A 19,198-nucleotide genomic window follows, 5' to 3' on the forward strand; every position below is an offset into this window, starting at 1 on the left:
TAACGTGCATGTTTTAAACATATATTTACATACATATAAAAAATATATTTTCTGTTTTTTTTAAAGCAAAGGTCTCTCATTGTCAGTTAGTGAATGTGTCATTTTAAAAGCGTTGAATTCTTCTGAATGTCACCAAGAAGCGACCAGCAATCACACAGTATCGTTTTATTACGTCGGTTACCAAGGCAACTCCTTCTTTCTCATTTGAACGGATCAGAAAATATTCATATTGTTCTTTCTCAGCAATTTGTAGTTTGTACAAATGGCAGAGACACACACACTCACACGCACATGACTGATTGAGAACATCATCATGAAGTGAAATACACAGCAGAGCAAAGTACACTCTCTGAGTTGACAGGATGTATCAGCCTGTCTAAGTTCAAATTGTACAGTGCATCATTGACAGTCATAATGTGAACAATGTTCTCACAAAGAAAACATAGATTCAACTTTTCAAGTGGACTCAACTGTGAGTGTACTGAAAGAGAGGAAAGCCGCACTGAAAGACAAAGGAAAATATAGAAACATCGCGTGTCAAAATTTGGAGTTTGAGTCCACTTGATCGTGTTTGAGAAACAAGCGGCGACGTTTCCTCCTGAACCGGTCTGCTTCGGTCCTCGTAAACATTGGCACTTTCATCAGCGTTCCTGTTGGCACTAACTGGAAGACAAACTTATTTCTCGGAGGACCCAAATCATTTTTTTAAGGACTCATTTCCGTCGCTATTCTGTGGCAAAGTCCCAATAAAACAGCACATGCAACGCTCTGCAAAATGTAAAAGAAAAAGATGTGAGATGCATTTTCAGCCTCCTGAAAGTAAAAGCAATACCCTGCAGATGGATCAAATGACTCGTGTACCTTCTATCATTCAAAAGCAGGAAAGGGGCGGGGGTGAGCCTTGACATGCAGCTGACATTATTGGTGGAGACGTGTTGTACGGTGGGTTTCTCTTCGGAGTTGACATGTTACGTGTTCTTGCGGTTATGAGGTGAAAGACAGAGTTGAGTGTAAGCAAAAGGCAGTTTTCTTTTTGCGGAAAAAACTAAACCGGTGGAGCATTTCTTTTTCTGTATTTGAAACTATTACTGTAAATTTAGTTTTTACAGGAAGTGGCCTTGTATTAGACTTTAAAATACAGAGTAGCTCAAAAAAGGTAGAGCTGCTCAAGGAGAAGAATAAATCTCATTGAGTTGAGAAAACTCATGTTCTGGATCATGTTTAGCAGAAGGTAAGATAAAAAGTGAAGGAGAAACGGGTATAAAATGTTTGATGAAACCAATACAGATAAGATAGAAAGCAAACGATTTACTTGAATCATTCATTCAAGTCAATATTTTGGTTTGGCTCAACCCACTGAGATTTAATCCGACCATGAGGCAAGAAATCTGTCTGTGTGACCTTCGCATTTCTAGGGAAGACTCACTCTGATCTACTTTACACTTGGTTGGGTTTTCTGGGGTCCCCATAGAGTAACGTGTTGACTTTGTAGCAATTTCGAACACCCAGATCTTGAAAAAATTAAATAAATGCTCTGCAGCAGCGGCGGAGGAGCTTCAGGGCTCTGCAGGCGTTGGCATGTCACCAACAGGCCCGCTGACCGGAGCTCAGTCATGCTGCCGGACGCTGGATGTACTAAGCTCACAAACATACTCTTCTTCACTTGCCCGCAGCACTTACCAGACCTGGATACAAGCAATGAGCCAACACCTAAACAGGGACAACCCAAAAGGGTACTTCCCTAGTTCTAACATGAGACAAGTCCCACACAAAACAGCAGCTTTGACACAGATAGAATTGTTCTGTTAAGGTACAACTTCAGGTAATAAGTGAACAGGAGGGGAAAACCCCAGGTTGATTATAAATTAACTTAGTTGACATAGTTACAACCTCGTAGCTACATGTCATGACACAAACAATCTTTGACAGCCGGCTGTAATCAAGCTCGACGTGGAAAATGAGACTAGAAAGGTGGTGGTGTTGGTGGTGGTGAACACAGTGGCACATAAAGGAAACACTCCACCAGTATACATCAACGGGATCCAGAGGAGACAACTTCTCATACCAAAGAGTTGCTCAGTTTTCCTCCAGGTTGTTTCTACTCACTGGCTCAGGTTTAAACAAACAGGGAGAGTGCAAAGAGTCAAAAGGTCAGTCGGTATTTGACTAGCAGATAGTACGTGTTGTCTACATGACATGTGGTCCGACACGACGGGGTTAAAAACCCTGCAGCTCTTCGGGGAAACATGGATGAATCACAGTCCAGCCATAGCTGAGCCTGTTACTCCGTGACGTTTTTGTTGAAGTCGTAGGACAGCCGTCGCTTAGCTGCGGCATTCTGAGCGTGCCGATTGGCTGAGGGGAGGCCGGGGGAGAGGTGGCGATTGGCGGCCCGGGATGCAGTTCTGCTTTCCTGCAAAGACGAGAACGACGCGTAAGCGATATTAGACAAAGTGAACACCTGCTAAAATGTAACTGGATAAAGTGCTGAAGTGATGGGTTCAGTCACCAATGGTTTTTAGAAGTTAAATTAGATTAAAAGTTTTACAACATGTTAGTATAATAATAGCTTCAGTGGCCTTCAGGTGTCTCTAGAGCACCGGTTTGTCCGTTCTGAGCTACTGTGGAAAATTCGCGGTGAAACAAGAAGGACTTGAAGGTGTATTCAACAACAATTCTTAGTTTCAGCTGATTATTCACTGACAAAAACATAGTTAGGAAGTTTACATTCCATTTCTGCTGAAAGATCCCCTAAATACTACACAGGGGACCGCTAATTATTTAATCAACAAAATATATCATCGCATATATTTGATCAGCAATAAATCATAATTAAATGAAGTTTCAAAATATGCCCTAAATATTGTAAAGCTGTGATGGGCTTGATCAATCCACTTTAACACAGTATTATTATGAAGTAGAACATATCCAATGCAGTAATTTTAGCCGATTTACACATAGATTACGAATAAATTATAATATGTTGAAAGAAAAGTCATGATTAATAGATAAAACAACAAAACGTGTTAGGAAGGAAACTGGAAGAGGTGTATCTTCCCCTATAATGCTTCATCAAAGAGAACTGTGAGACCAGCCGGCCTGGTGCACTCGTTAATCCGCCGCTTGCAGGAGTGTTTTGCATAGAAAAGCGGTCACTTCATTTGAATGGAGCCGCAGGTTTCATCAGTCAAACTGCACCGTCCGGTCATTTGACCATCTACGAAGGCAAGTCCCGACCAATTCTATCTAACAACCTTGAAGCTTAACAGCCTCAAAACGGAACGCTAAGCACTCTGTGATAATCCCTCTGCATGAAATGTGTATCCGTAGGAAGGGTGTTTGTGTGTGTGTGTGTGTGTGTGTGTGTGTGTGTGTGTGTGTGTGTGTGTGTATGTGTGTGGAGAGAAAAATCACTTCACGTAACATTCAATTTGCTGCGTTTTCTCACAGAAGGCTGAAATGTCCGGAGCCATTCCGGGGTCAGAGATGATACTCACAGAGCACGGCGGCTCCAGGTGTAGAGACCTCAGCAGCAGGTCACGAGACACGCCGCTCGCTCTCCTGTATCTCTGGCAAATCATTTTGTTCAAGTCGTGGAAACCGTCCAACAGCCTGTGGGGTCAAAGAGAACAACGATGATGCAATGGTTTAGTGGATGTTGTTTTCCTGTCCCGGAGGGACAGAGGATGTGAGAAAAACGTCAGACGAGATCAGACAAAGTCGTCATTCAGCGAGAGCTGAATGACACACAAATGCTGAAACACAAATGCTCATTAATCAGGAATGTTGTTCAGAACTTCATTATAACACTTTATAATTATCATATAATATACGCTGTATTTGATAACCAGTCATGCACAGCACAGTGCGTCTGTCTATAGCCGTATATATAAATAAGTATCCATGTCCTATTTTCAGAAATGGTCTTCAGCGCTTCCTTTTACCAATTCACCACTTTCACCACATGGTGGTCGCAATCCACATAACTTTACACAACCTCATTTCCAAAATAAATACACATTTCAAACAAAACTCCAAAAGAGGTTTTAGTTTGAAATGTACTTCTTTCCAAAAGGCTCTGGTTCATTATTGCACAACTCTGACCTAATTTGAATGTAAATATGTAAAGAAACAAATAAGCAGATGCACATGGGGAAATGTTTAACACTTGCAATGAGCAATAATTTATGATTTACGATTTCTTTCTGACAACTCGGGAGACCCTGGAAACTCACACAGCAAGTATCAAACTTTTGGTGTCTGATTTACAGTCATTAAAAAATTCCATTTAACAGCTGGACTAATATTAATATTAATAACGTCTAATACAAAATTATTTTGTGATTCATGTCCACGTTGAATGTTGGTGAATGAATCACAAAATAATTTTGAATGAGGTGTTTAAAATGGAAATGCCCTCTCAGACTACATACAACCTAAGCTAATCAATAAGGTTATCAATAAACTCAGTAAATGTTAGCTCTGCAAAGTTTGGAGATATAACCGAAATATACGTTCTCTCATAAGTAAAGATGCTGTGGAGAGGAGCTGTCACCAAAAATACAGCTTACTGTATGTGAAGCACACTGAGGGATGTTTTCATTTTGATATGTAGTAATGTCTCAGGGTGGGACGGGGGGAAACATCCTCAGATGGGCTTAGAAAAATAGCACAATGACGCTAAAAGATACCGACTTGGCCCAAAATGTGAATTTTCGGATTTGAATACATTATGAACTACCACTGGACAGCTGCAGAATTAAATGAAATCCTAAAATATAAAATAAAATGCTGCATTCATTTCCTGTCAGATTTACAGTAAATACGAGCTTCTGACAGCAACAATGGTCAACTTAACTTTCCTTAAGCTGTTGACAAGCATGTTGTGTAGTTTTTTTTTCTGTAGGCTCCTAAATATCCCATGAGAAGTGGGAATAATGTGTAAACGCTGCTATCAAATATACGGAGAATCCAAAATGAACCGGCTTTAATAACGGCAGATGGTTCACCTACCCCAGGTCATGGCTGGCTCGTGCCCTAAAGAGCTGGGACAGCGTGGGGACAGTATGTAGGTCACAGGGGTCATCTGAGGACGGACAAGGCGGCGAGGGGAAGGCTTCACCAAAAACAGACTCCTACGGAGAGGTGGCGGGAGACAAAGAGACCTCATCAGTTCCACCACAGAGTTTTGCAGCCCTCTACAGTTCAACAAAATATGAAGCAAAAGGCCTCTTTGTGGCACTGCAAGCACAAGTCATTAAAGCACTTTTCTCCCAATACTGCAGCTTTCCACAGAGCTTTTTCATCTGCATCTTTTTGCTGAGTTTAATGTCCACTGGGAGACTCTGCCTGCAGTTTTCTTTTTTTTTTAAACCATTTTTAGAAAAGAAAGTACTTACAGCAAAGAAATAAGAATTTTGAGGGTGAAAATATAGTCAACCAATTCCCAGGGCTACGTCAGGGCCAGCTGTGTTTCTATGGTGATGGTGCAGGAAACTGGAAAAGCTCGTAATTAGTTCTAGATTTAGTAGATTTGAATTTCCAACATTTTTGCATAGCACCAAACACAAGGTACAGCCGAGTCCGAGTCGAGGACGTTCATACACAAAATAAACGACGCCCCAAATCCTGAACAAATAATAATTACCTAAAATGATTCATGAGCAGTTTTTGGACACAACTGGTTTAGCGTATTCGGTGGCTGTTTTCTTGTGTAAACTGCCCTGATAAATATGGCCTGGATTTATAAACTGAAAATATATTAAATTCACTGGGTTTATATTGTCTTCACTGATTTAGTTTGCGGGCCTCAGGGGCCTTGGAGCTTGTGTCAACGCATTTACTTCTCAGCTCGAAGTCATGTGAGGACATTGTTGTGTTTTCACAAGCAGAAAGATTTCAGGTCAACCTACTGAGCGGATGGAGCTATGACAAATAATCTATTTGCCACATTGGGATTATAACGATAGAACCAAAAGGTTGGCCCAAATCTGGGAACGTGATGTTGGTTGGCAGTTCGTTTCGGAAGCACTTCCTTCAATTCATTTCTATGAGCAGGAGCATTTTAAACATCAGTATTGCAGTCGATCTTGTTCATTTACTCGTAAATCCAAATTGTGATTGATACATTTTGATTAATCTCATTAATCACAATAAATAAATGATCCATATGAAACAACCATGTTTTGGAATACTTGTTTCTGAATAGGATTAGACAAATGGGAAGTACTTAACATTTGACATAAATAAATCAATGATCTAGCTGTCAGTCCCAGCCAGTAAAGCTAAGCCACAATGACACGGTTGATCCAGAAAGAAGACACAAGGGTGAATTTTCTACTGCAACCTCAAACGCGCTTCGTAAACAAATGAAATCTTACCAGATTCTGGTTGGCCGAGAGTCTGCTCTTTTCCAGGGCGCTGCTTGGCCACCATTGTGCCACCCCATCGCTACCTTCACCTGACGAATCCTGAGAAAAGGCTGTCCAGGTGTCGTCCGATTGGTGGAAAGAGCTGTCCGTCCAGCCCGGCGTCCAGTGGTTTCCAAGTGCTGTTTTTAAAACACAAACATGGTTAATATTAGAGTGCACCGTCTCTGTTGTAGACGTCCGTGTAATGTTGTGCGGTGTGTTTCCACTCGACTTTGCCCTCATTCTGATCACCTGGACAGACGACCTGCAGAACATTGCATTGAAGACGTTTGCTAGGAACAGAGTGCTAACAACTGGCACCTATAATCATAACTTTGTCTATGCCATTGTTTTCAATCAAGATGAATCATTAGATTTGCTAATTAAGAGGGTTAATTTAAGCAAACGGCAAAGACACTCCAGTACTCCCAGCTTTCCCAGCAACGTCCCAGTTACAATATAAAGTAATTGCACCGAAACATTTTGATAGATTTAAAAGAAGAATATAATGACTTTTTCACAAGCCAAACAATAATTTTGTCTAAAAGTCCCCACCGAGTCATCATAAGTGTTGATTATTTTACTCCTCAGAGATCAGTCACAGGAACATAAGTTGGAAGTAGGTGTTGAATCCGTATCGGCGAAACCCTTAAGACTCGACATCAGAGTATCCATCAAACCTGGGCTTTCGTTTTTAGCAGCAGTGTATGACGAGTTAATCGTTACCGTTAATCAGCTTGTTGCAAGGAAACAAGTAGGTGAATGTTTGGGTCTCATTGTGTGGTTGGTTTCTGCTGCCTAGGCGCCATCTAACCCTCCATTGCTGAGATATTGCACAAATTATCTCTGACACTTGAGTTGCCTTTGTGAGATTCTTTCTTCCATCCATTGCTCCATTGCCTCAGGCATAGAAGGAGCCCAGTGTCCCGGGCCCTCTTTTCTGCCTCCTCCTTCCTAAACCCAACTCTGAATGATTAATACCACGTAGCCAGAATGACGGATTGGTTAGGAATTCAGGTCAGGAAAGCGTAGAGTCTAATTTCTATTGCAGGGCCAAGTGTGCTTACAAGACCGAGAAAGGTTTCTCCATGATTCTCCATTACTTATTAATTATTTTAAGTTTCACACAATTAAATAATGTTTTAGTTCCATAGTGACTAACCTATTGAAGGTTCATTACTTTACTCATGTGACATACCCGTGGTTCTGCATCGGTTCAACACATTGTCATTCATAACTCAAATACGCGTCAAACTATAACCCTCTAGGTCTGCGTCCGGCATCAGTTATGAACGTGTGAGGAAAGGCGTGTCAGTTTCAGCTTGTTGCATGCATTGATCTCTTACACAAACATCGGATGTCATGACCCAACCAGTCTGACCTATCTAACTATCCACCCTGACCTTCTCTCAAACTGGACTATTACTCTCTTCCTGCTCTTACTTGGTTAGTCAAAGGCAAGGGGTACTGAAACTGAAATAAACAATGAGTAAACAATGGGAGTTAGCCCCGTTTGGCCCGGAAGTCTAAAACCGGGCTTAGTTAATTAGCTAAAAGGGAGCATAAGGACTGATTAACACAGAAAAGGCAAAAGAGTCAAAGACGTCACGCAATCAGCTGCATCTGTGTTGAGTGAATAAGAGCCAATTCAATTTGTCAGATCATTATTTTAATCAGTCGACATTCTTGCTCAGAGCTCTGTGGAGGATTCTGACACCATTTGGTTACTTATTTATTTGTGTATTTATTATTTAGCAGTTTTGAAAAACAGGACTATACCATTTCAAGATTTTCTTTCCAGGTATTGACATTGTTAATTTGTTTTGTTGTTGCCATGAAGAAGAAGTGTGGGAAAGGTATAAACTTTATCTGAGTTTGAGAACATCACACCATATAATTGTTTCTGAATTGTGTTACAGTTATTGCATCACCGTAACCTTACGTAACATCATTTTAAAACGTCTCCTTGTTTACCGCAGAACGATGCTGTGGCTGCTAATTCATGCTGTAACATATGGAAGAACCCATTCACATTTGAACACACAGCATGGTTAACACAGCAGAACGATTAGCTGTGAGGTAAAGAGTTCATGTGATGTGGTGTAGCCCTTAGAAAGCTGTGTGTGTGTGTGTTTGTGTGTGTGTGCGCGCATTCCTGAAACAGCACAGAAGATTAAAAACGCACCAACACTCTGAGCGAGTTTGAAAGTGTCTCTAAATCTGTACGTTTCAGACGTCTTTAAAAGACTTCTTTGACTTCTAAAGCCTTTTAATAGTAGTTGCCTTTAACCAAAAGATCCTCTGTCCCGTGTCCATGTCAAACCAGAAAGGCAAAGTAACTTAAGCTCCCGGACGGGAGAGACAGAGGCTAAAGGGAGCGAGAGAAGGGAAGGCCGGCCAGGAGACATACAAAGAGACTAACAATTGTGAGACTCACCAACACGTTCTCGGCTCCCACGAGGCACTGAGGCAGACGTGGCGTGTTCGTCACTCCAGGCCGGCTCTCCCTCCGCCTGCAGGAACACTCCAAACTCATCTTCCTCGTCCCTCTCCTCCTCAGTGGCCACGGTGCAGCCCCTCTCCTCGCCCTGCTCCTCCAGTCGTCCCCCTAATCTCCCGTTGCCTTCATGGCCTCCTTCTTGGTCTCGGACCGGCACTCCCAACCCTTCCTTCCCCTTTTCCTCCTCTTCTTCCTCCTCCACCGCCTCCAGACAGGGCAGGCAGGTTGCCATGGATCCCAAGGGGGGCAAAGTGGGGGCAGGATTAGCCAGGGAGGGTGCAAGAGTGGTGGAGGGATCGGCACAGGCGGCATTAGTGACGTTCGCTCTCGCCTCTTCGTTTGCTTCAACGTGGTTGATGCATGTCTGTTCGCAGCGGCCTCTGACCTCTTTCTGCCGCCCCCTGCGATCATCTACTAACTCCACTGACCTACATTTGTCTTCCCCTGCACAGTTTGACATTGACCCTCGTCTATGACTGTCATTTCTGGCCATGCTGCCATCGCCTTTTCCGTCACCGTCGTCCAGCTCGCTGCAAATGCCCCCCCTCCGCCAAATCGCTCCAGCTTCAACTCCATTGTCAGGATTTACTCTCTCCGGCACATTCGCTTCCACGTTTGCTTCCTGCGCCAGCTCTTCCCTCCGCTCTGCTCTGGTAAGTCCAGTTGTACAATAGTTGCACCTGTTTCCTGTCACGCTCCTCGGCTCTTTATCAAAGAGGGAAGGATCTCCGCGTATTTGGGGCGATGATGAAGCTTCTCTCTCCTCTGGCTGACTGCCGTTCAACACATTTTGGATGAAAGACTGGGCTTTTCCGCTGGTGCTGTCGTTCACAGTGTTGTTCTCGTCAGCCACAAGGTCCACTTCTTGTTGCTCAAGTCTGCTGACAACTACATTGTCTGTACCAACGATCGTTGGCTCTTCACTGTAGTTTCTCTGCACTGTAGTTTCAAGGGAAACTAAAGTGCTTATGGAGGAAGCGCAGGCGGAGACGGGGACGGGCTCATACCGGGCAGTCGTGACAGAGAGTTCAGCCGAAGTCTGATTTATCCTTCCTTCCTCGTCTTCATGATCGACGTTCTTCAGCTCTTTCATTGATTCTTGATCTGCTTCCACATTATGGGGAAAGTCAAAGTCATCAGCCACCTGTCTAGAGTGGCCATGAATCAAATCATTATTTCCAGTAAGCATTTTCAGAACCTCAGATTTTGTATCCTGCTCTTTCTCTGAATAATTATCCTTTCCTTGAGAGGTTTGCGTCCTCTGCTCCTCGTTGCTCTCGGCTTTTTTAATCTCTTCAGCGCCACGGCCGCTGTGGGATTCTGGAAGAAAGGGTTCAGCTTCTAGGTCACGGTTTGGTTCAGCCAACTGTGAGTTGGGTGACTTTAACTTGCAGATGCCTCCCTTCTCCTCCTCCTCCTCCTCCTTTTGCCTCTGCTTTCTCATTCCTTTCCCCTCACCGTTTGAGGCTCCTCTTGTAGGACTCTCCCCTCCATCGCATTCATCCTGGCTTTCCTTCCTCGGTGCTCTTTTTCCACACTGAGTACAGCTTTTGGGAGCAGCACTGTGGCAGCATCTTGGACTTTTGCACGCTTCCTCTTTCTCTCCTCTGGGAGAGTGTTTACCGGCCAGGCCCCCTTTGTCTCGCTCTTCCTGCCTTTCTTCCAGAGTGAATTCTGCAGCAGGATCCTCCCTGACACCCTGCTGCCTCTTTCTGTTCACGTCTGTTTTCTCCCGGGCTGCTGGATTGCTGGACTTCCTCCATCTCCGGCCGGATCGCACCCTCACCCGGTTTACTCCGTTATGGGCCGGCGGAGTCAGTCCGTGGTCCCTCCTCCCGGCTGGGATGTCTCTGCCTCCTCCTGTCTTCCCCCTCAGCCATCCCCCCACCACGCTGGAGGCTGCGCCGGCAGTCACAGCGGAGCCGGGCTTCGCCGTGGAGTACAAAAAGCTCCCTTTCTCAGTCCGGAGGAAGAGGCATTGGGTCTGTGTCTTCCCGCTGCCCTCGGAGGTCTTCAGAGTGGCAACTGTGACCAAAGATCCGATCCCAGCCTGCCTGGCATCCAGCCCCAATGGAAGGCCGTACCCCATGCAACCCCACTCCCTGTTCAGGTACACATCCGCAGGCCGGGTGCAGGAGGTCGAACCTCCACGGCCCGCAGGAGAAGTTATGGGCGCTTGTCCCCCACTCAGGAGACCACCAGCCTTCCGGCGGTTCTTGGAGCACAGGGCCCAGGCTCGGAGGCCCCGGATTAGCGGCAGGTCTCCAAGGCCCAGCTCCATTCGGCTGGGGAAGGGCAAAGAGGCTCGGGAGCACTTCTGCAGCATCTCCCTGGTGGAGGCCGACACATTCAGGCAGGGGTAGTTGTTGTTGTTGTTCTGCTGGAGCATGCTGCTCGTTGTTGGCCTCATCTATGTTCTATCGGTTAGTCCGCACTTATGCTTTGTTAAGATTTAGCCTGTTGGGTCTTCTATTTTGTGAGCGAACGCTGGCACTGTCAAGAGTCTATTTTTGATTCTGTGACAGCGCAAAGGTAAAAATATCATAGTTTAGAAAAAAGTAGCTAAGCATTACGAAATAGCTGAAATTCTTTTGAGTAATTCTTACTGATTAGTTTACTTGACAGTGCAAGAGAGAGCTGAATCTCGCCAGTCTTTTAACAGGTCGTTCTGTCAATAACTGAGTTTTGGGACAATAAAAAAGGAAAAAAGAACCCTTTTCCTGACTGGAAGATAGAGTTGTGCTTCTGTTTTCACTTTAACGCTCTCTAACTTTGAGAGTCTTCTGGCGAAAAAAAACAACCTTGCCCAGGTCAGCCATCCAGCCATCAGCTCTGATAACCAAGAGGATAATAAGAAGTTTGATTCTCAGGATTGATGTTCAGTAAAACGGTCATCAGAGCTTCACCGTCCTCGCCGTCATAAAACAACCTGCAGGGAAGAGGGACAAAACAATGAAATTAAAATGATGTGATGCGTGCATTACTTTCCTGATTAATTTGAAAGTAATTAAGGCAGATTCTAGGTAATTAATAAACGATAACAAATGTTGAAAACCGTTTAATTTCTCATCCTTAATTAACACCACAAAGAGGTGATTGGGATCCACTTTGAGGAGCCTAACTGGATTACAGCTATCATGTCCACGGGGCAGCGAGTGTGTCAAAGGTCACACATCTGACACAGACTACTTAAACACAATAAAGACACATTATTCATGTGCATTCACAATCATGTCCACCGATTAGATCAGTTGTTGCATCAGCAGCGCATAATCGTCGCATAGATTACGAATAAAACATCGTGCCCGTCTATGCGTTCACTGATCATGCCTAAAGAGTTTAACGGATTTAATTCACATAAATAGGCTTGGACCACGCATATTAACAACAGCCACAGCTGCCGCTGTGATGAAGATGAACCACATCAAAACCACACGCCACCTGGAAAATCGGCATCTCCAGCCAGCGTGTCTTGAGAGAAAGCGATGCACGAGGAAAGCCTCGTTTGTCTCTCACCTTCCTCGACGCTTCGGTGTTTCTGGTTCGGGTTTGGAAAGAAGCGTCCTTTACATAATATGTCGCTGATTCGTCGCTGTTTGCAGACAGGTCCTATTCCTCCCCTCCTCGCGCCGTGGAGCGTCCTTCACTGAGATCAGCCACCCATCGTCCATCCAGGCGGCCTGCACCACTGGCGCTTCGGGGAGTACAAATGAGTCAAACACGCATCGGCTCCTGTCCCCTTCCTCGGTATTAGAGTCGAGCACCGCGGTGGAATCCTACTTCGGTCTCTGCTCCCTCCGCTCCCCTCTCCGCACTCGTGCGGCCATTGCGCATCATCTCATCCTCCGCGGCGGGGCACAGTGCGTCGCCGCATCGTACCGCAGTAGCCTCCGGTGCGCTCAGCCAGCAGGATGACGGAGAGCTAATTCCACTTGCAGCCCACTCATCTGTAGGAGAGGCGATTCGTGCCGCGCAGAGCGGAAGTGTACGCGGGGTTGTGATGTCATAGAGGAGAACGCAAGCACGAGCCTTCACGGATAGATGTGGTATATTAAGCATAGCTCCAGTTGGTAGTATTTGTATTTGCTTCCCAATCAATGTTCTTGTGATGGGATTATAAAACAACTTGAAAAATGTATTGAAAATAGTGTTGCAGACTAAAGATGGCGAGGTCGATTTTCTTACTAAACTAAGGCTGTAGGACTTTGAATGTCGTGCATAACCTTCCTTTAGTAGGCTGTTGGATGTGATGAGAGGCCACCTGAAAAGACAAAATAAGACACCGCTACTTATAAACAGTGTCTCAGTTTTTGAGTCTGAAGTTAAGCTCTTTAAAGTCGGCTCCATCATACTGTGATATTAAAACACACAAAACAACACGTGTTGACACTGCGGTCGCTTGCGTCCCCCCTCTTTGTGGCATTGTTTGCTCCTCATACACACACACTCTCTCTTTCAGCCTCCGTCGAACAGCATCATCACAGCAATAGATAAGTATACTGACAACACACACGCGCACACGATGGAATGACGTCACGTACCCGTGTGCATATCACTTTCTCAAAGGGTCCGTGGACGTTTTGACAGTCCGTTTTACCGTGGAGTCCTGGATGCTAAACGATTTCTGAATGTATGGAAGTCTATATAAATAGGACACTACTTATGACTCGATTTATTACCATCATTACATTACCCGCAAATGTAGTCTTTACACGGGAACGCCCACTTCTTATTCTCCTCTTCTCTTCTTCTAGAATGGAAATTGAATTAGAAAAGGTTGCGTATGTATTGCTGAACATTTATACTTTCATAAATGAATCTCGTGCATATGATTCCAAATACATACAAAGTTTAGATACATATGGGAGTGTTTCACATATATTATATGTTGTGTGGACAATTTTCACTAGTACGTGTAAGAGCTTTTCATTAGTGTGTATGAATAAAATCACACATAGCATACAGAAGGTATCTCACTTACACCAGAAGGTGGAAGCAAAGAGGGCAGGTTTTGAACAGTAAAAATTACTAATGGTATTAGCACTACAGTTGATATTACTAGTAATACTACTAACACTACTACAATTTTTCCCATTGCTATTAATACTAAAACTACTAATACTTCTTCTACTGCTAGTACTACCAGTACCACAACTAATACTACTGCTAATATTACTACATAGCCATTTTTAAGAATTCATCTCATCTTTTCTCATTTCTGTATTTTCAGCAATGTTTTTACATTTATTTCAGCTTTTCTTAATTCTGTATTTACATAATGTTTAAAAAATTCGCTCCAGCTTTAGCTGTTTCTGTATTTTCAAAATTCTGAAATTCATTTCAGCGTTTTTCATGTCTGTATGCTCAGCAATTTTCTGAAATTCATTTCAGTATTTTGCATTTTTCTTTTCAGATATTCTAATTTCGGTGTTTTCAGCAATTTTTTTAAATCCACTTCAGCTTCTGCCATTTCTGTATTTTCTGAAATTAAAGAGGTTCTCGTGGACCTGGAGCCCAATGTTATCGTTCAGTGTCATCAATTCTAGCTGAGCAATAATTTGGGAAAATTTAATTTAAGTGATAAAATATTTTTGTCTCTTCAGATGAGGTGGACAGGGGGACTTACTGCCGCCTGTTCCACCCTGAGCAGCTGATCACTGCTTAGGAGGATGCTGCTAACAATTAAGCCTGTGGAAACAATATCACAGGCGTAGTGCTGGACAGGATTCCCAAGCTGGTGGGTAACTTGATATCTGAGGATCCATCGTTGGATTCAAATAAAATGACAGTATCTCACGTGTGATCACTGTCTCCTGCCACAGTCTGACCAGCTCCAGAGGTGGGACCGGCTTCACCTCTCCCCTGATGGAGCATCTGTCTGTCGACTACATCCTAAGTAAGTCCAAGCTGGAGTTCTCCATCTACCCACCGTCCAATGCTGTGGTGGAGCCCTACAACTCCATCCTGACCACCCACACCACCCTGGGCCACTCACACTGGACAACTCCTGCTTTGAGCCAGCTAATTAATTTGTGAAATGCAACCCTCGCTGCGGCAATACATTACATGTCATTTAGCTGAAGCTTTTATCCAAAGCGACTTACAATAAGTGCATTCAACCATAAACCACAAACACAGAAGAAAAAGAAACAAGAAAGTGCAATTGCATCAAATGAGCCAATTTACATTTTCTATAGATAAGAGCCATTATAAGTACAATTTAAGTGCTACAATTTGTTAGTCTTTTAGTCGAGGTAGAGTCTGAAGAGGTGTGTCTTTAGTTTGCGGCGGAAGATGTGAAGGCTCTCTGCGGTCCTGATGTCTTCAGAGAGCTCGTTCCACCATTTTGGAGCAAGGACAGCAAAGAGTCGTACATGGGGCGCTTCCTTTCGTACCGTGATGATGTAATGCCTAAAGATGTGAATGCGGCCAATACCACCATCACACCAAGCGCTCCATCCAGTTTGTGGACTCGTGCCCCACTGGTTTCAAGGCCGAGATCCAGTATCAGCCTGCAACTGCAGTTCCTGGTGGAGACCTGGCCAAGGTCCAGAAAGAAGGTCAGCGTGCATGCTGAGCAACACCACTGCTATTGCAGAGGCCTGGGCTCAGTTTGATCTGAAGTACGCTACGCGTGCCTTTGTTCACTGGAATGTGCGGGAGGGTATGCAGGGGGGAGAATTTTCTGAGGCCAGAGAGGATTATGAGGGGGTTGGAGGTGATAGCGTGGGAGATTAAGAGGAAAAGGGGAAAGACTATTAATCACACCTGAACACACACATTTGATGGGGACTGATTTCATATGATTTGACTGCAGAGATCTTACTTGCTTTTGTCTCTTGGGGGCAGTCAACACAAGTGTGGCAATCTACAAAAAGTGTGAATGGGTTGAGAGTAACTACTTTTACAGCATCCAATGTTCCTCAGTGTGCCGTTTGAATCATCATGTGTGATTTTGTCAGGATCCCACCAGCTTCACTCACTCCTCCCACTCGTTCACAGTCACCATCACCTGCACATCATCAGTCACCTCCCTTTATATTTGAATCCTCTTCCAGCCTGATCTCCAAAACCTGTTCGTAAAGATGTATACGAAAATCTTGAAGATACAAATTCGTAGTGATACATACTAAATAAATACGGACTGCAACTGATGACGTCACCCTATTCAAAGTGAATGGGGACCTGCACCCCGTAAACACACTTCGTGAAGTCTAACGATGTAAAATAAACGTGTTATGATTGTATTTTTAAACGAGAAATCAATGTTAAATTCTAAGAATACAATACTAACTCTAACCTCCTGAAAAAATCCAACATGGCGGAGAGACGTTCACTCAAGAATCCAACACGGTGGAGAGACGTTCACTCAAGGGGCGTGGTTAACCCCCGCCAGTTAGTATGTATTGTTACGAATTTCTATGTCAAATATTTCGTATACATTTTTACGAACAGGTTTTGGAGATCACGTTGCCTCTTCACACACTGGTCTGGTTTGAGTGTCTGGTCTGGTCTCTACAGGACACCGCAGACTCTAACGCTACGTACCTGAATCCCTACCGGCTGCTCCAAGGGACTCTCCTCCAGTCCGTAACCTGGAACTCGGACTACCCTCCAGTTAACGTTCCATCCTGATCATCTGCCTGCCTATTCATTATATATCCGTCTGGTTCCGCTATCTTGTCAATAAACTATTGTACTTACCTCACGGCTGTCTCTTGTACCCCATTCGTGACAGATTTGAAGTCTGGTCTGACTGAGCTGTTATTAAACAAACTTGTGCGTGGTATAAACTAGGGCCGAGGAGAGCGATGGGGGGTGTGGGGGGGGGCCCATGCAAGCTGACAGCTGGATGAAAATATTGTGATGAGTGACACTCTATCATGGAAAAATGGCTTTAAAGGTGGACTTTACAGAGGAAATATGATCTAAAAGTGAACAGTCACAACTATTATCATTTAAAAAAATTGATTCATGCAATATCCTATATATCATTGTATATATATTATGCATAGAACATCAGATATTGTGTATCAGATGTTATATATTTATAATTTAAAAATCAATAATATGCATAAAAACAATAGACAGAAAAATGTCCAATTATTGAAGACTGTTTTATCAACAGGGACACATGCCTTGGTCCTCTTGCTCTGCCAGTCAGTCTTTAGAGGACATGTTTTGTTTTGTGAAAGCCTTTATAACACATCAATGCCCACTACTCCTTAGCCAGCATGTCATTGAAGCAGCAGTAAGATTGTTTTAAAGGTTTATTTGTTTTAAGGGAAAAAGGGAAAATGGTTTACAGTTTTTTAAAACTCTTCTCACATATTGTTGAAGTGCCAAACAGCAACTCTGAACACACAAATTCACAGTGTCAAAGTTGAATAACATGTGCATATGTCAAGAGGTGTATTGTGGAGCTAAAAACCTCTACCACAAAATGTATAGTGGCGTCCTTTCTCGCAGTTTACAGTAAAAACATTGATATAAAAACGACTAGCAGCATGGTGGCCTACAGTAAATGATGGAGAGCGTAACCAGAAGGTCACAAATTTGATCCCCACTGCAGAAAAAGAGTCCAGGGTGTCCTGCCTACTCACTACGACTATGTCTGGGTAACAACACCAGCTAAAGGCTTAAAATATAAAACTATGGCAGTAAAGAATAATAATCTATAATCTCAAAAAGCTCACACCTTTTCTCCAAGACACACAGTATAAGATCAGACAACGTATAATTTCTTCTCCTGAATGGGGAATATGAAAATTGTGAATTGTCAAAAAAGCCATATCATAGTTGTATTTACATTCATTTTACTCTGGCCTATACTGTAGTGGTTCAAAATGTATTGACTTGAATGAATCCAGGTCAAATCCATGATGCTAATGTGAGTAAAAGACTAATTTGATCACATTTTTAACACACAAATAACAATAAATAATAATAATTCTTCAAAACACAATAGGGCTTTCGCCCGACTTGCAGTCGGCTCAGGCCCTAATAAAGCAATGTGACATGTTTACATTCAAAACTTTCAAACCAAACAAAGTCTGATAAATAATTAGGACAAAACTGAAGAACAGAAACAAAAAAATATCACATTTAAAATGCAAAAAGGAAGCATATATTACTTTCATAATAATGTATAATAATTAATAATGACAATATTGCTGATTGACCTAATTTCATGGTTTTTCATTACAATCACAGTTAGGGTTATTGAAATATAAATGAAAGACTTTTACTTTTTCACGGGTTTCCCCGTTGCAGGCCAAGCATACAAGAACACTGCAACCTTACCAAAGAAAACAAGAAAATCACAAGACATTTAAGATATCATTACACCATCCTCAGAACTTGAAGTCCGACACCTGGTGAGTTGTTGTCGTGGTTGCAGAAGTTTCCCCTGCTTGCGTTTCGGTAGTAACCACGTGCCGGGTGATTCTGGTGGTCTTGGTCACCATGGAGGAGGAGACACGTTGCTCTTCTGACATTTCCTGGGAGGTTAAATCGAGCCCTGAGGTGTGGAGGCAGAAAGATCCCAAGACGTCCACCTCACCTCCAACCTCCCCCTTCCGCTGGGCTTGAGGTGAACCCTCTGGGGTTATTTGGAGGAAGCCTTTAAGCGGATGAAACGGAAAGAAGCGAAGTCAAGTAGAAGAAAGGAAGCAAGGAGAGGGCAGCTGAGGGGAATAGATGAAGGAATCGAGAAGGAAAAGACTAGTGGTCTTGTGTAGCAGAGACAAAACAGGAAATGATAGATTCATCATTTATAGAATCAAACAAAGCAAAAGAAAATCACCGGCCATAGAACCAATATGCATGACATTATAGATATGTCCGATGCATAATGCAGTGCATATTGTATTAAAGTCTATGATAAAATAGTTAATAATTATTCCTGTTTCAAGTATAAAACAAACTTTCAGGTTTTAATGTGAGTCCTAAACTCCCCACGATGCAATTGGACAGGTGATTAAAGCGCAACGTCACCCACATGTCTAAACCTATTTAGCCTAATTTAGCTAACTTGTTACAGCGTAGTGAAGGAAACTGCTATACCAGATAAAGAGTCATGAACACGGATTCACTAGATGTTGTAATGTAGCTTCATTTCCAGTACACAGAACAGAGAAAACAGATTTGTGATGTGTTGTGATTGTAATGCTTTACATTGACTACAGAAAAGTAAAAAAGAAAGACCCTGTGGAGGGAGGCGAAGAGGAGGGTTTGATTTTAAAGGCCTCCATATTTTTAGATCTTTCCCAAATAGTTAACTGTAAGA

General features: G+C 43.3%; 2 protein-coding genes and 1 long non-coding RNA gene across 8 annotated transcripts in view; 1 reads left to right on the forward strand and 2 right to left on the reverse strand.

Moving 5' to 3' along the window:
- Positions 1–150: 150 nt before the first annotated feature.
- On the reverse strand, positions 151–12,848 carry LOC120817760 (uncharacterized). Its single transcript, XM_040174274.2, has 6 exons — positions 12,427–12,848; positions 8,848–11,839; positions 6,381–6,550; positions 5,014–5,135; positions 3,498–3,612; positions 151–2,413 (listed from the first exon to the last, which is right to left on the reverse strand). Exons 2-6 carry the CDS (start codon positions 11,318–11,320, stop codon positions 2,282–2,284), a joined length of 3,012 nt encoding a protein of 1,003 aa, XP_040030208.2. The 5' UTR covers positions 11,321–11,839; positions 12,427–12,848; the 3' UTR covers positions 151–2,281.
- Positions 12,849–13,369: 521 nt separating this feature from the next.
- LOC120817781 (uncharacterized) lies at positions 13,370–16,618 on the forward strand. Its single transcript, XR_005712006.2, has 3 exons — positions 13,370–14,647; positions 14,733–14,806; positions 16,432–16,618. It is a non-coding gene; the product is annotated as an uncharacterized LOC120817781 (long non-coding RNA).
- A 549-nt stretch (positions 16,619–17,167) lies between these two features.
- The window catches only part of prx (periaxin), a 34,945-nt gene continuing 32,914 nt past the window's right edge, over positions 17,168–19,198 (reverse strand). For 5 of the 6 annotated variants that reach the window (XM_078079645.1, XM_078109202.1, XM_078109269.1 and 2 more), the window contains one exon: positions 17,168–18,532. In XM_078079645.1, coding sequence (XP_077935771.1) covers positions 18,264–18,532 — 269 coding nt within the window. In that variant the 3' untranslated portion in view covers positions 17,168–18,263. Of the gene's footprint in view, positions 18,642–19,198 lie in introns of all 6 variants that reach the window. The other variant, XM_078109315.1, reaches the window with a different exon arrangement.

The sequence above is a fragment of the Gasterosteus aculeatus genome, chromosome 1 (genome assembly GCF_964276395.1).
Source record: "Gasterosteus aculeatus chromosome 1, fGasAcu3.hap1.1, whole genome shotgun sequence".
Lineage (NCBI taxonomy): Eukaryota > Metazoa > Chordata > Actinopteri > Perciformes > Gasterosteidae > Gasterosteus > Gasterosteus aculeatus.